General features: G+C 38.4%; 1 protein-coding gene across 2 annotated transcripts in view; it reads right to left on the bottom strand.

The window, feature by feature from the left end:
• LOC149239263 (SNARE-interacting protein KEULE-like) overlaps nucleotides 1-15,688 on the bottom strand; it is a 514,512-nt gene extending 498,824 nt beyond the window's left edge. For both annotated transcript variants that reach the window (XM_089373374.1, XM_089373375.1), the window contains exon 1: nucleotides 15,326-15,688. In XM_089373374.1, the coding sequence (XP_089229500.1) occupies nucleotides 15,326-15,404 (79 nt within the window). In that variant the 5' untranslated portion in view covers nucleotides 15,405-15,688. The remainder of the gene's footprint in view (nucleotides 1-15,325) is intronic.
• Nucleotides 15,689-16,480: the final 792 nt, after the last annotated feature.

The raw sequence follows: 16,480 nt of genomic DNA, 5'->3' as shown, positions 1-16,480 counted from the left end.
ACAGAATAGGGCTAACGCATCCAGCTGCCTCTGGAGACCTTCTGGTGATGAGGATAAGAGTGCAATGTCATCTGCAAAGAGTAAGATATAGATCAAAACCTGATGAAGATAGCAACCGTCAGACTCCTGTATGTGTTCCCGCAGAAAGGCTTCGAGCTCATCAATATATATCCCAAATAAGGTGGGGGAGAGTGGGCACCCCTGCTTAACTCCAATCGTGCTCCGGATGAACTCAGATAGTCCCCCCACCGTGCGAAGACGGCCCAGGACAGACTCGTATAGACGCATAACAGCAATCAGCCGGGAGTTTGGGGTATTGGTGTCTTTGAGTCGCTGTAGAAGATCCTCTCTCGGGACTGAATCAAAAGCCTTCCGGAAGTCCACAAAGCAGCAGTACACCTTCGAGGACCGGTGGCGTGCTTCCTCGATCACAGCACGGAGTGTAAAAATGTGGTCAATGGTCTGATGATCTGGCCTGAAACCAGCTTGGCCTCTGGCCCTGAGATCTCTTTCTTCAAAATCGCCGGAAAGCTTTCTATGGAGGATAGTGGCATAGAGTTTTGAGAATGTATGGCCCACCATAATTGTCCTGTAGTTGTTGGGGTCCGAGGTATCCCCTGACTTATGGATGGGATATATAATATGGTGGGACCATATGGGGGGGAACCCTTCTCGGACCACATGGTTGAAGAGATCTGCCAGGTATCCGACTAAGGGTCGGATGCCTTGTTTGAAGAATTCGGCTTGGAATCCTTCCTCGTCCGCTGCTTTGCTGCTATTCATCGCCCAGATGGCTTCCCTGACATCTTTATCAGTGAACAGGTGGCAGGAGAGGGGAGGAGATGTGACCTGGATCTGGGACTGTCCGGGAATGTCGTAAAGGCGGGAGGTGTGTGAGAACATGGAGACTGGGTCGAGATCGGAGGGAGGAGGAGAGCGACGGGGGAGGATCTTGCCCCAGAATTGCTTGGGGGAATGGGTAAGGAGGGCGGAAAGCTCCCGTCTTTGTTGGGAGATGAACTGTCGTTTTTTGTGACGGAGGAGGCGACGGTAATTCTTTTGGATGGCAGAGTATGAGGGAAGGGACTGGCGGAAGGCTTGGCGGAGATCCTGGTGGAGGAGTTTACAATCTGTATCGTACCATTTGTTCATAGGGGAAGTTCCTGTCTTACGGGAGGTTGAGGGGGTCCGAATTGAGTGTGGAAAGGATTTAAGCGCCGACTCCCAGATTGCTGAGGAGAGACAGTGGTACTTATCTGAGACAGTCTCGAGACGGGAGAAGTCATCCGAGTCGGGGAGGATTTGTCTGAGTGAGGAGGAGAAAATGTCGGGGTCGCCCTCATCAAAACGGAAGATGGTTCTACCTGGGGATTGGGGTAAAGAGAAAGAAGTTGGATCCTACCAATCTAAAGGGCATCTTTGTTGGGTATAGTGTTTCATCAAAGGCGTATAGAATCTATATTAAGGAGGATCGTCGAATTGAAGTAAGCAGGGATGTCATCTTTGATGAAAGTATAGCTTACAAGAAATCAAAGGATGTTCCAGTTGACTCTGATGAAGAAGAGATACCTATCTTTGAGGATATCTCAAGGGACAATGATGGTCAAGATCAGACATCTACTCAAGAAGATGTTGAAGGTCCTAGTGAGCCTATACAACAAGTGATTATTCCAAAAAATCAAAAGAGGTCTGCTTGGTTGAGAACTACTCTACAAGAAGCAGAAGGACATACAGCATCAGGGACCTTCAGGGAAAGTAAAAGATCGAAGAGGTATTCTGGGTATGTTGCATATATGACAAAGCTTATTGAAGCAAAACCTTCCTCCTATGAAGATGTGGCTAAACACCAAGAGTGGAGGAATGCAATGCAGGAAGCATACCAGTGAACAATGTCTGGGAAATTGTCCCCAGGCCAAGTGACAAATCTATAGTCACTTCAAAATGGATTTACAAGATAAAGCACATTGCAGATGGGAGCATTGATAAATACAGATCAATGTTTGTAGCAAGAGACTTCTCATAGAAAGAAGGGATTGATTACGAGGAAACCTTTGCTCCTACAGCTAGATAAACAACAATAAGATCGCTTGTTTCGTTGGCCACTACTATGGGATGGAACATCCATCAAATGGATGTCAAGACAGCTTTCCTGAATGGGACTATTGATGAAGCGGTTTACATTGAGCAGCCTCAAAGATTTGAAATAAATCAGAGGGAGACTCATGTCTACAAGTTGACGAAAGATCTATATGGCTTAAAGTGAACCAGTTATCATCGTCTTGTATGTGGATGATCTACTAGTCACAGTTGTAGAGCATCGAATTCAGAAATGCAAGAAGCAGTTAGCAGCCGAGTTCAATATGAAGGATCTTGGGATTATGCATTATTACTTGGGATTAGAAGTTTAAACCTTTGCTCCTACAGCTAGATAAACAACAATAAGATCGCTTGTTTCGTTGGCCACTACTATGGGATGGAACATCCATCAAATGGATGTCAAGACAACTTTCTTGAATGGGACTATTGATGAAGCGGTTTACATTGAGCAACCTCAAAGATTTGAAATAAATCAGAGGGAGACTCATGTCTACAAGTTGTCAAAAGCTCTATATGGCTTAAAGTGAACCAGTTATCATACTCTTGTATGTGGATAATCTACTAGTCACAGTTGTAGAGCATCGAATTCAGAAATGCAAGAAGCAGTTAGCAGCCGAGTTCAATATGAAGGATCTTGGGATTATGCATTATTACTTGGGATTAGAAGTTTAATAAATCTAGGTGAGATATATCTTGGTCAAGGTAAATATGTGATCAAGATTCATTGAAATTTGGCATGATGGATAGCAAGCCAATGATGACTCCTATGACTACCAATTTAAAGAAGTTGAGGAGTTCATAGTCTAGTCCGGTGGATCCTACTTGCTACAGACAGTTGATTGGGTCCTTGATGTATCTGGTAAATACAACACTAGACATTTGTTTTGCAGTAAATGTCCTCCGTCAATTTCAAATGGATACAAAACATGATCATTGGATTGCAACGAAGCATGTCCTAAGATATTTGCATGGAACTATACATCATTGCCTCTAGTATACTGGTAATGAAATCCAATTCATGGGATATATAAATTTAGATTGGGGTGGTAGTAAGACAGATGGAAGAAGCACAACAGGTGGATGCTTCAGCCTAGCGTCTTCCATGGTCTCATGGATGAGCAGAACCAAGATACAGTTGCTTTGAGTAGTGTTGAAGCAAACTATGTTTGCTACAAGTGAAGTCTGTCAGGAAGTTGTTTGGCTCAGGGAGTTATTATCAGATTTGTTTGAAGGACCGATTAGTCCTACACGTATATACTGTGACAATGAAAGTTGTATAAGGCTGACAGAAAACCCAATGTTTCGTGCTAGGACAAAGCATATAAACAACAACTACCACTACATTAGAAGTCTAGAATGAGATGGGGTCGTAGAGCTGCATTATATACCTACTGATGAACAGGTAGCAGATATACTAACTAAAGCATTACCAAACAAGAAGCTTGAGTATTTGAGAAACAAGCTTGGTTTGGTAGATATCTCTTCCCTAATTGAGAGGGAGTGATATTGGATAGTTCTTGTCTTTATGGGTCATGCACTAGACTAGGACTAACAGTCGTAAGTCTTAGTGAAGGCCATAAAGAAAGAATGGAGTCTAGAGGATTGGATAAGCATCTAAAATTGGAACTTCTTATGGATTGTAGAATCTAGGGAAAAAGAAGTTGTTGACCGATACTCTTTGAGGATGAGGTAGGGCATCCAAGATAAGAGTAGTCAAAGAGGACCGATATTCTTTGAGGATTCAGGATTGGAAATCCAAGATAAGAATAGTCCTAAAAGGACATACCCGGTGAACATCCGAATGGGGTATGTGCCTTAGAGGTAGTGTGGCAGCTCACATAAAACGTCCCAGCATAATGCTCTCAAATAAGGATGAGCTTGTCTATAATAAAGATGCTTGACAAAGATGGTTTATCAATCTGACTCTTCTTATGAGAATGTTTCAAGATTGAGATTCCTTGTACCATGTAATGGGATTATGAATACCTCCCTAGTTAAGAGGGAGTGTTGAAAATTGTAACTAGGTTTGGTCTTCATAATGACCTAATTGTAATCATGACATTGTATATTCTTTATAAAGAAAGAAAAATAAATTATATTTTATTTTGGAGTATGGGTTTCATACTCAAGTTTGAGTCAAAAGCATGTTCTTCGTGCTTTTAGGTTTTCTAGGTCTTTCTAGGATAAAGAATAATATTGGTCATGTGTCATAGTCCCATTTGGACTCATTGTAATAAAGAAAAATATTTATTTTATCAAGAAAAAGCCATTTTGTATCCCAAGACCAAGACAACCCAAGAGCAAATCAAGTCGACCTAAGGGAGGGTTATTCGACCCTTCAAGAAGGTTATAAATACAAGGAGCTCAACCTCATTTGGAGCACTCACTCATCACAAGTTCAATCTGCAATAGCGAAGAAGAAGGAGAGTTAGAAGGATGAAGAAAGCAAGGAAGAATCAAAATTTCTTGGGCTAAATCTCCATCGCTCTTCGTTCACACGTGCGAAGCTAGGGTTTCTATGCAACTATAGTTGCAAGAGGCCGAAATAGCAGGGCCGAAATTCCGAGGAGCAACTGCAGGGTCGAAATTCTTGGAGAAAGTTGCAGTGGGTCGAAGTTTGGAAGTTGTCTTAAAGAAGATCTTTCTAGGGGCTAACTTGGTACTTGGTAGGGTTGTTGGCTTTGGTCTTTGGGTCTTGGAAGTCTCTTTGTAAGTAGATTCTATATAAGAAGAGAAGCATTTTTCTAGGTTTTCCCCTGCAATTATTTGCAAGGAAGGCAACAAACTTGATGGAGCATCCAACTTCAAAGCTTGGAAGAAGAGGATTCTAATACCAGATAAAAGCAATGCATAAAAAGTGGCCAAATACAATAAGGGAGAAGTTAGAGCTCAAAGGATTCTCTTTGAGTCCATCAAAGACCATCTCATTTCTTTTGTTTCAGATTTGTCTACATCCAAGGAATTCTATGATACATTGGTGAAATTATACTCCATCAACACAACTGGTCAAAAGATATCTCTAAGGAATCAACTCTATGGAACAAGGATGTCAAAAGAAGAGAATGTGGCTTCATACTTTATGAAGATATCAAAAATCAAAGATCAACTTCAAGGGCTTGGTGAAACCATATCTGACTCTAAATTGATCACTTTTGTAATCAATGCTTTACCTCCAACTTGGGATGGTTTTGCAGGAGGCATCTATGCTAGAAAGGAAACTCCAACCTTTGAAGAATTATGGGCTTCATGTGTTCTAGAGGAATCAAGACTGAAGGCTAAAGTTGATACTCAACCTAATAATGAAGACTCTCAAGCTTTTGCAGCTAGATTGAGAAAGAAGTTTGGAAAGTTTGGATCTCAACACAAAAACAATGGCAACAAGTCTCATAGAAATAAGGATATGTCCAAAGTTCAATGCTATGGTTGTCATGAATATGGACATATCAAGAGAGATTGTCCCAAGAACCCTAAGAACAATAAGAGCAATAAGAGGAAGGAAAGACATGAAGCATTAACAACTAAAGATGAAGAAGCTCCAAAGAAACCCAAGGTCGAAGACAACAAGGATCTCTACTATTAACGATAACGAAGAATATGACAAGTGTACATCAGCCCAAGAGCCCATTTTGGTACTAGGTTTGCAGTCAAGTTTGATTTCTATTTCTTGTTTAGAAGATAACAGATAGAATAGTATTTATTGATGGCAAGATAGTTATATTATTTATGGGGGGCGACATAGAAGAATGTAGGGATTCGTAAATTAAATCTTTTCTTGGAGATGGAAATTAAGAAGGGAGCTCAGTCATTTACAATGAAGTAGTTAGAATTGACTCACTAAAGTAAGAAGAGGAGCCTCCTTGACCGTTGTCTACATATAATCCATCACAAAACTCTAGAAGAAGCTTCTAGTTACATTTGCAGATAATGTTGAAAGATTCATGTCCCCAAAATTTCATCATGAAGATCCAGAGGAAGCTAACATTTCTCTCTAGGAAGTAAGGAAGCCAACAGGATGACAGTCAAGAAAAGGGCAGAATAATCAAGAAGTATATCAATGGTAGTCAATATCTAGCTTGCAGCATGTAAGAGATTCTGTTGAAATTCCAATGCAAGGGAGAATTTCTTAACATGATAATTACTTGTGAAGTTATTTAGTGTTCTTTTGATTTTCCTTTATTATTCATCAAGCAATTACCATTCAAAACAAGAAAATAGAGATCATAGTGCACAAAAGACAAGAGACACCAAAAATTAGGCTCCAAGCCAAGGAAAAACCCCACAAGGGGAAAAACCCAACAACAATCTTTCTCTTATAGAATCAAATCAAAATGAGATATCCAAGACCAAGACCCAGACCCAAAACTGCAACCAAAACTCCAAGTCCAACCCTCCTCCAAGTCATCTCCAAAGTCAAAAGTCAACATAGGTCAAACTAGTCTTCTTGAAATTTTGCTCCTAAATTTTCGGGCCTTCCTAAAAACTTGCTCCTGAAATTTCGGGCCTGCAATTAGCTTTGAAATTTGGCCCTGCAAGTTTGCAACTAGATCAGAATTTCAGTTTTTCCTCTTCCACATATGCAAGCTCTTCTCCTTTTTCTTTGACCTTTTCTCCATTAGTTAAGTGCAAAAGATATGTATGCCAATGATGAGTGAATGTCCTCCAAAGTGATCGAACTGTCCTCTATATTTATCTGTCCAAGAGGTCGAATGGGTGGTTGTTGGAGGCCCAGGACGACTTGTTCCCAAGGAGGGCCGACTTGACAATTTTGGAGGACTTTGACTCAATATAAAATTATTTTCTTTTTTTTACAAAAGTCCAAATGGGACTTGACTCAAAGACATTATTTTTGACTCTATAAGCATGAAGAACATTCTTTAACCAAAATAAAATAATAATATTGAATATAATAATATGATAAAAAATACATTTTATTACATTATAAAGATCGACACTAGCTACATTTTTCAACACTCCCTCTAAACTAGGGAGGTATTCATAATGACAGAATTGGCTACTCTCAAGTTGAAATATTCATATAAGAAAGGATTTGGATTGATAAGCATTGATGATGATTTACATCACATAGCCAACATTGTCAAAATAGGAAGGCCTTGACTAACAAGCTCTAACTCTCCACTAGATCAAAGCACAATGTTGGGAGGCATAAATGTGGACACCATTGCCTCTCAAGTACATACCCCACCCGGTTGTTCCTAAGGTATGGCCTCACAAGGCCATTTCCTAATCCAAGGAAAAGTATGTCCTCCGGACCATTCTTTACCAAGTCCATGTATCCAACTTTGGATGTTAATCCTAGTTAATCACAATACATGACTCAAGAATGTATGTCCCTGATGCTTATCCAATCCACCATTCTCCATACCACTACCTTTACTAGGCTTACGATTATTAGTCCTAGCAATACTACATGACACATGGAGAAAATGGAGTCCATCTTCACTCCCTCTCAACCAAGGAGGAGATTCTCACTCCCCCTCAAACAGGGAGAAATAACCACAAGTTTAAGCTTGTCTCAAAAATACTCATTCTTGAAAAGGAACAACTACCTGTTCTTTCATGGAGATCTGTGGTAGCTTCTCGGCTCCTATTTGCATCATACTCTCTAATCATAAAGCACTTCAACCTTCCGAGTTCTCTAAGAATCTTCATGCAGCTTTGAACCCAACATGGCATCAAGTAGTTGATTAAACACCTTATGGAGCCAAACTTCTTTACAACTAATTGCACAAGCCTTTACATCTTCTTTCTTCATATTGCAACAAAATTTTGCTTCATGCTTTTTCATATCAAATTCCAATCATCAGTAGTATCTTTATCAGCATCAATAATAGTATTGTCAACCCAATCAATGTGCTCCTAAATCGAACCAATCAGAGCTTCCTCTTTCCAACTAAGGTCGGTGAACTTCTTCTCCTTTATGCTGCCATCTAATGATGCACACTTCAAACTGATATCTTCTTGTCTCTGTGCTTTGCTACGTTCTTCCAATTCTTCCATCTGTTAATCAAGCTTAGATAGATCTTGTCTCGACCTGCAACCTTTATTAGAAGACTATGAAAGAATAAAAGGCAAAGTGCATGGACAAAATAGCAACAATAATAATCAAAGGAAGGAGGTGTGGAATACCTATCTCTTTGAGAAGAGTCAGCTCCCTCTTAATCTTGGACCTTTCCATCAACCTTGTCCTCACATCAGCATGATATCATTCCTATCATTCTCAAGGGCTAGGTTTTTTTTTACAACAAAAAAGATTAGTTCAGGTTTTTGTTCCTAGGGCTTTCTAGCTCAAAACCTTTGCTAGGGTTTACACACCCAAGATTCTCCAAAGTTTTCAAGATCTGCCATTTAAGAATTGCAAATTCTACAGGCATACTAGAGAGTTAGTTGCAAAACCCTAGAGATGCTATAGACAAGCTTTCTATGTGATGGGGATCATTTCGTTCATTGATTGCAAAGACCTAGTGTTCATATGTAAGAAAAGAATCTAAATGCTAACATATCAATTAAAACATGATTTCAAATGTATCTATGCAAACCCTGCATAGATCATTAGCTTACTCTTGATTCCAAGAAGTGACTCCATCATGACCTTTTTAATAGTCTTGGTATCATGTTCAATATACTTGATATAGATCACAAAATTTATACATACCTTTTCAATTTTACCTGTCCTTCCTTACATAGATATGTTTCATTACAACATAAATGATCTTTTTCCAACAGAGATGCCTCAAATTTTCAACCATCGAACTAGGATATGAACCACAGAGTTTTCTTTGGGCTACTTGTAATGTCCTTTGTCTTGGTTTCTAAATATAGCTTGGATCACAGAATATAGAGATCTTAGGAAAGGAAGGTTCAATCTCTGCATGCACTTTGAATTCTTTAAATCATTCCTTTGAGACTTTAGGTCGGCTTCATTGATAGAATTTGTCTTTCTTTTATATCTCTATGTCATAGTTACTTTACAGGCTTGTGCCACAGAGATGATCCATATAGTTTATGTTCCTTCCATTATGTACCTTGATGTATTACTGAGGATGTGATCTTTATGCACAGACTTTCGGTCCTCTATCTCGGGAACTAGCCACAAATTTCAGTTCTTCTAGCATCCTTATTCACTAATTCAAACCTCAATTGCACATGTAATATGTCATAGGGTTCGGACCTTTCTACAGGATTTGAAACACAAAATAGTATGTCACTTTGATCTGCGTGAATTCGTATGCCCGGACTTCATCATTTGTAATATTCTCAGTGCCAACATAATGCCTCCGATTTTGATACTTGCCACAAAGATAATTTGAATGCTATGGATGGTTTGGGCCTCTTGTCACAGGAGTAAATTCGGATGCCTTCAAATCATAATTTTTCTTTACAAGGGATATATCACACTTCCTTACTTTCTCACCAAATTTGTTATGTTATAGAGATCAGCTACAAAGTCTCAACTTTTTATTAACAGGTAACTCGAATTTTATAGTGATGACGACTTGGATTTCAAAGATACAATATGATGCCATAGTGAGTTCGGATATCATCTAGTCACAGTAAGTTTGAATGCCATAGAAAAATTGCGCTCCTGTAGCTTGCATTATTACTGATATAGTAGACTTCATGTGGCTCGCATTTTCCTGTAGCTTTCTTCAAGTCTTTCTTTGCTTTGTTTTGAGACCACTCCACAGGATTCCACAGAGATATAGCACTTGGAGAAAGAGTATAGTTTGGTTCTTCACATATGAGTTATGTCCTTTGCACGTGACAGGCAAACGTCCTCAAAACAAGAGTTCTCATATAATGCAAGTATGCTTACCACAGAATTTGCATGGTACTCCGTTCAAGGTGTCACTTCATGTATCTTTAGATAATAAGCTTTGGCCTTTTAATTTATTTGAGCAAGTGCCACTAAAACTTGTATTACCATAGGAGAAGATGCCTCTAAAATTTGCATCATTATGTAACTCTAAAATTTGTATTAGCACAATGAGTTATGTCATAGAAACTCACATCAAATATGTCACAAGAAATATGCCACACAGACTCGTATAACAAAGACAGATATGTCACAGAGCTTATATCAAGCCACTACCGAATTTCAGATTGCTTCACGGGTTTTAATCTTGTTCAAAGTACCACCACAGGTTTGGATTGTTCACAAATGCTACCACGAGTTCGAACTGCTCACAAGGTATCATCATAGATTCGGACTGTTCAAAAGTGTCATCACACGTTTGGATGTGCTTCTTTTCTAGGATTTGGATGCCCAAAACTTTCTTTCCTATGTTCCAGCTTCTTCATTAGTGCTCCATAGCTCTGATACCATGTTGAAATTCTAGTGCAAGAGGGAATTTCTTAACATGATAATTACTTGTGAAGTTATTTAGTGTTCTTCTTTTGTTTTTCCTTTATTATTCGTTAAGAAATTACCATTCAAAACAAGAAAATGGAGATCACAGTGCACAAAAGACAAGAGACACCAAAAATTAGGCTCCAAACCAAGGCAAAACCCCACACGGGGGAAAACCCAACAACAAAACTTCTCTTATAGAATCAAATCAAAATGAGATATCCAAGACCAAGACCCAAAACTGCCACCAAAACTCCAAGTCCAATCCTCCTCCAAGTCACCTCCAAAGTCAAAAGTCAACATAGGTCAAACCGGTCTTCTTGAAAATTCGCTCCTGAATTTTCAAGCCTTCCGGAAATCTTGCTCCTGAAATTTGGGGCCTACAATTAGCTCTCAAATTCGGCCCTGCAACTAGATCAAAATTTCGGTTTTTGCTCTTCCACGTGTGCAAGCTCTTCTCCTTTTTCTTCGTCCTTTTCTCCATTAGTTAGGTGCAGAAGATGTATGATGATGATGAGTGATCAAACTATCCTCTATATACATTTGTCTAGGAGGTCAAATGGGTAGCTCTTGGAGGCCCAACCCAACTTGTTCCCAAGGAGGGCCGACTTAACAATTTTGGTGGACTTTGACTTAATATAAATTTCTTTTTCTATTCTTTACAAAATTCCAAATGGGACTTGACTCAAATACATTTCTTTTGACTCAAAATAATTTATTTTTTACTCCTTTTGACTATATAAGCATGAAGAACATGCTTTGACTAAAATAAAATAATAATAATGAATATGATAAATATGATAAAAATTACATTTCATTACATTATGAAGACCAACACTAGTTACATTTTTCAACAGATTCTTCCAACCAAAATGATTTAACATTCCCCTCAAATTGCAATGAAACTAATTCGAACTTAATCAAAAAATGACCAGTGATACTACGATGGCTAGAGCATAGTATTTCAAGAAGCAAACTTTTCTTATATATATAGCAAGATGTAGCAAAGCGTATTCTACAAGGGAAGCGGACAGTTTGAAGTATACATCAAAGAAGTCAACACTTAGCATTAGATGGCAGCATGGAAGCAAGTCTTGAATAGGTTCCCCCAGTAAAAGGAAGAAGTTCACAATCCTCAGCTAGAAAGGATACTCTCGATTCTTGAAAGACTAAAGAAGACCTCGTATTTTGGAAACAAGAAGGACTCATGAGTTAAAGAAAGGTATTATCTTCAAAGGGAGCTGAAAGCAAAATTTGACATATCTTAGATGGATACACTATTGCTTTAAGTTTCGTAGAAAAACTAAAAGAAGCTTGTGACCAAGATCCTCCAGAAGGTCAATTGACAGATTATGTACCTATGGCAACACCATTTAGCAATAAATTGAAGAGTTCTGATATTGTTGATTCATAATTATACCAACAGCAGGTTGGTTCCCTAATATATTTGATTCTAGGACACGTCGATTAGGTTGCCAGTATTGATAATACCACTAATGGTTGGTTCTACTTGGGATTTGGTTTCTTGGAAAATCATGAAGTAGGATTCTGTTGCACTGCAAAGAAAGAAGATATGAAGCAGTTTGGCTCCATAAAATGTTTGATGAACTATTTGATGACATGTTGAATTTGATTCATTAAAGCTATATAAAGACTATTAGAGAACTAAGAAGGTCAAAGCACAATATGATTCATGACATGATGCAAAACGGAGTCGTGAAGCTATAGTATAACTCCATTGATGAACAAGTAGTCGATGCATTGATGAAGTCAAGAATGGTCCAGAGGACTAACATTTCCTTTTGTCAAGTATTGTGACAACGAATTAGGAAATGGTCTTGTGAGAACATACATTGGTGAACCTAGGTGGAGTATGTGCCTAGGAGAGGCAATGGTGTCCTATTGAATGCCTACCAGCATTTTGCTCTAATCTAGTGGAGAGATAGAGCTCACTTGTCAAGGCCTTGGTATTTTGACAATGCTAGTTATGATGATATCATCATTGATGCTTATCAATTTGGATCCTTATATGAATATTTCAACTTCAGATTATCTTGTTGAGTCATTATGAATAACTCCCTAGTTAAGAGGGAGTGTTGAAGTTGCAACTAGAGTCAGTCTTCATAATGTAAACTTGTCATTGATGTATTTATTATAATTATATTTGTTATATTTTTGTCAAAGCATGCCCTTCATGCTTAGAGAGTCAAAAAAGAATTATTATGTGTCAAAAGAAAATTTATTGTGCCATGTCCCATTTGGACATTTGTAAGAAAAAGGAATTTGAATTTTATTTTGAGTCATAAGTCCACAAGATGACCAAGTCAGCTCTCCTTGTACAAGTCAGCCTAGCCCTCCAAAGTGACACCTATTCGACCCTACTATACAACTATATATAAGTGGCAATTCCACCTACTTGGAACACTCATTTACAACACAACAAGAAGCACATATGAACCTAGCGAAGGAGAAGAGAAAGTCAAGTCAAAGGAGAAAGAAGACGAAGTCAAAATAAGAAGAATATTCCCTCATTTAACCGAATCTTGGACTGCTACAGTTCGCACGTGTCAGAGGTCTATTTTTTGTGGAAGAAGGCCAAAATTTCTAAGGTAAACACAGGCCAAATTTCGGCCCCTTGTTGCAGGTCTGAATTTTAGAACTGACCATATTTGGAGCAGTTTGACCAGCATTGACTATGACTTTGGAGTTAACTTGAAGGGTTGGACTTGATATCTTGGTGGTAGTTTGGTCTTGGTCTTAGTCTTGGATATCTCTCATTTTGATCTGATTCCATAAGAGAAGGATTGTTGGGTTATCCCCTTATGGGTTTTGTCCTCGCTACTAGCCTAATTTTGGTGTTTCTTGTCTCTTTGTGATCTCTACATTTTCCTGAAAGATTGAACATTTATATAATTGTTTGATGAAGAAGACATAAGAAGTAATAAAGAAGACAACTAATATTCACAAGTAATTATCAAGAAGAGAAATTAGGTGTTAGACTTCACTACACTTGGTTTCTCAACAGTTTTGGATGAATAATCAAAGGATTTTTTAGGTTGGATGACAAAGTGCTTCAAAGGTATCCTCTTCGAGCAAACATTCTGTAGAAGGAACATTCAAGGGGTTGTGCATTGATAATTGCTTAGGGGAGTTTGGCATAAGTCATATATTCTACTTTTGAACATCAAAGAGATGGGGAACCACTAGTGAATAATGGTAGGTTCTAAAGATCGTGGGAAGAGAGTGATTGAATTGTTTGCCAAGTTTGAATGGGGGTGTTGGAGGAGTAAATAATGAGCTCCAATGTTATGATAATGTATAACCATGTATTAACGTATGTAACATCTGAACACTAAATGTTAGAGGTTAGATTATGTAAATATTTGGGGTTAGAAACTTGTGACCAATATAACATTAAATAAGGGCTAGGTAGCTAAACCATCATAAATTTCCAAGGATGCTATAAATATGTCATGTGAGCTGGTTTATGTTAGAGAATGTGGTGCAATGGTTATTTATCATGGCTGTAGCATCATTACTAAAGAATAATGTTCATATTCTTTCCATTGCCATGTGTCTCACTTCTATGTGCATTACTAAATTTAACATGAGAGTGCCTTAAATAATGGGATTTATCTTTGCCACACACGAAGTTAAGTGACACTTATAATATAAAGATTTTGACAAGTCATTCTCCTATTAAAATTGTTTATCAAAGAAATCAAAAAGAGGTGGTTGATTAAGTAGAATTATCAATTGATGTGCCATGCTAAACGAGTTGTAAAACACATACTGGAAACTGGAGGTGAAGCAACAATTGCAAGAGCTGATTGAAAATTTGTGGAGATGGATTGGAAGAAATGGCTACAAATAATAAGGGAGAATGAATGAAACGAGTTGTGGGCAGGAAGATAATGCCTTGGCAAGCAAGAAAATGCAAACCTTCTTGGAAATGATTACCATATTCAATTAAAACTTGCATAACTGAAATGTAATTTCTCAAATATAGAGCGAATAGCTTGATAGACACATAAAAATCTACACTATTTCAATATGAGTGGGGACCAGATGTGGGGAAGACGACGCAAGTGCCAAGTTCATATGCTGTAGGTAATATGTGTCAAACAAAGATAGACTGTGGATTCAAATAATTTGTGGATTTGATGAAGTTTTAGGAGCTGCAAGATTAGGTTGCAAGCATGTGATAGGTTGCGAGCTAGCAGATGGGAATAAGTTGCAAGAACCTCAAGGTTAGGTTGTGGGCTCGTGGAAGCCTTGTGAGGTTGTGGGACCGAACTATGGACATAAGGTTACATTGAAAATTTGGCGTGTGGGCCACATTAAAACTGGAATGTTGGCCCCCAAGCTAAGTTGCAAGATCAAGTTGTCGGTTAACATGGCACCATGGAAGCCTGAAGGGCATTGAAAGGTTGGGTTCTGTGTCGATGGACAAATTGCAGTATTTTGTGAAGACAGGGAAAAGTGAAGTAGATGGGTTCAACAGGAAGATAATGCAAAACAGATCAAGAGAGAAGCTGAAGGGTTGAAAATTGAAAGTTCAATGACATCTGTCACGGATATAACTTATAACAATTGTGAATATGTCGATGTCACGATACATAAGATTGAGTCTCAATACTGTATAAAAAGGACCTGGTCGTTTTGAACGTGATTGCACAAATCCCATGCCAAAACACAGTAGCAAGCCTAAACAGTCTTCATTTTTCACATTTTCGCGGCATTAGAAAAGAAATTAATTCTGAAAAATCTTTGCTTCGAAGCAGAGCAGCAGAGTTGGGATCAAACAGTTAGAATCAAAATTAAACAAGTAGAAGACGAGTATGGTGTTTCGCCACTTACTGTCCTTTGTGGCGTTGCGGAAGGATTTCGAGGAGCCGTGGGAAGAGGAAGCGGAGGAGGAAGCACCATTGTCTGTCATTTCTCGCTGACCAGTGGCTCCCTCCGAATTGTGGAGAAAGGGGTATGAAACCTTCTAACCCTCGCACCGACGCAATGTCTTAAGACATACTCGCCTCTCTTACAAAAGAAATTGTGATGGTATTATACGCTGCCTTCCATCAACCCACGCAAAGCTTCCGTCCATTCGCGTCTTTCCTACTTTTCATTTCCTTTCCATGTTGGAATCCAATCCCCAACGCCCTTTTCTACCCTTGCTTGTCGGGTGTGGCAAAATCTTTCTCCAGTAGACTGCAAGCAACAAACTGCCGCGAGTGATTCTTATAACTTGTCACGTGATTTGTTCCCTTTTATTAAATAACCAACCAACTAATTGTTCTTTATTATTAAGTAACCAACCACATAAACTTCAGATAAACTTCCATTTACTACTAGGAAACCATTAACTTCTTTATTGGTTTATTGGTATTTATTAGTAGCCAGGGTTATTAAATTGAAAAAGAAAAGAAAAAGGAAAAAAATTGAATATTAATCTTATATTAAATTGAATATTTTAATGTGTTTTTTTTGTAATTATATGCATGGTGGAAAATTACTTTAATGCTAGCTTATTCACAAGAACATCTTCACAGTTCAGATTTTCGAGGATTCAATGAATGTTATAAAATGGTTCAATGGGCAAAGCAGATGTCAAAATTATATCTTATTATTTTTATTAGAAGAGACAAAACAGTTAAAGCACTCCTTTAATGTTTTTTTCTCTCTGCCACATCTACAGGAAATGCAATGATACAGCAGACAAGCTTTCTAAAGAGGGTCTGCAGCGGATGAAGACCGGGGAGAGATCCGTGTGTCAAATCTGCCTCCATATTCATAGTCAGTTTACACCACAGTCCCTTCAGGCTTTTTGCACAGCCTGATTTTGTTTACAGCATCTATCATGTGGTTTATATTTTTTTTGTCACTGGTTTTACAAACTGTTTTCAGACGTTGGTTGACTTATGCTCTACTTCCTGTTTGGGTTGTTTTCCTCGATGAGGAGACCATGGAAATGGATGCATCATTTTTATCCTCTCACAGAGATGTTTAGACTATGTT

This window comes from Pinus tabuliformis, chromosome 8, assembly GCF_031772625.1.
Source record: "Pinus tabuliformis cultivar Carrire ecotype Pingquan chromosome 8, CPIR1, whole genome shotgun sequence".
Classification (NCBI taxonomy): Eukaryota; Viridiplantae; Streptophyta; class Pinopsida; order Pinales; family Pinaceae; genus Pinus; species Pinus tabuliformis.
Note: the sequence above shows the minus strand (reverse complement) of the source record. Positions and strands in the feature narration are given on the sequence as shown.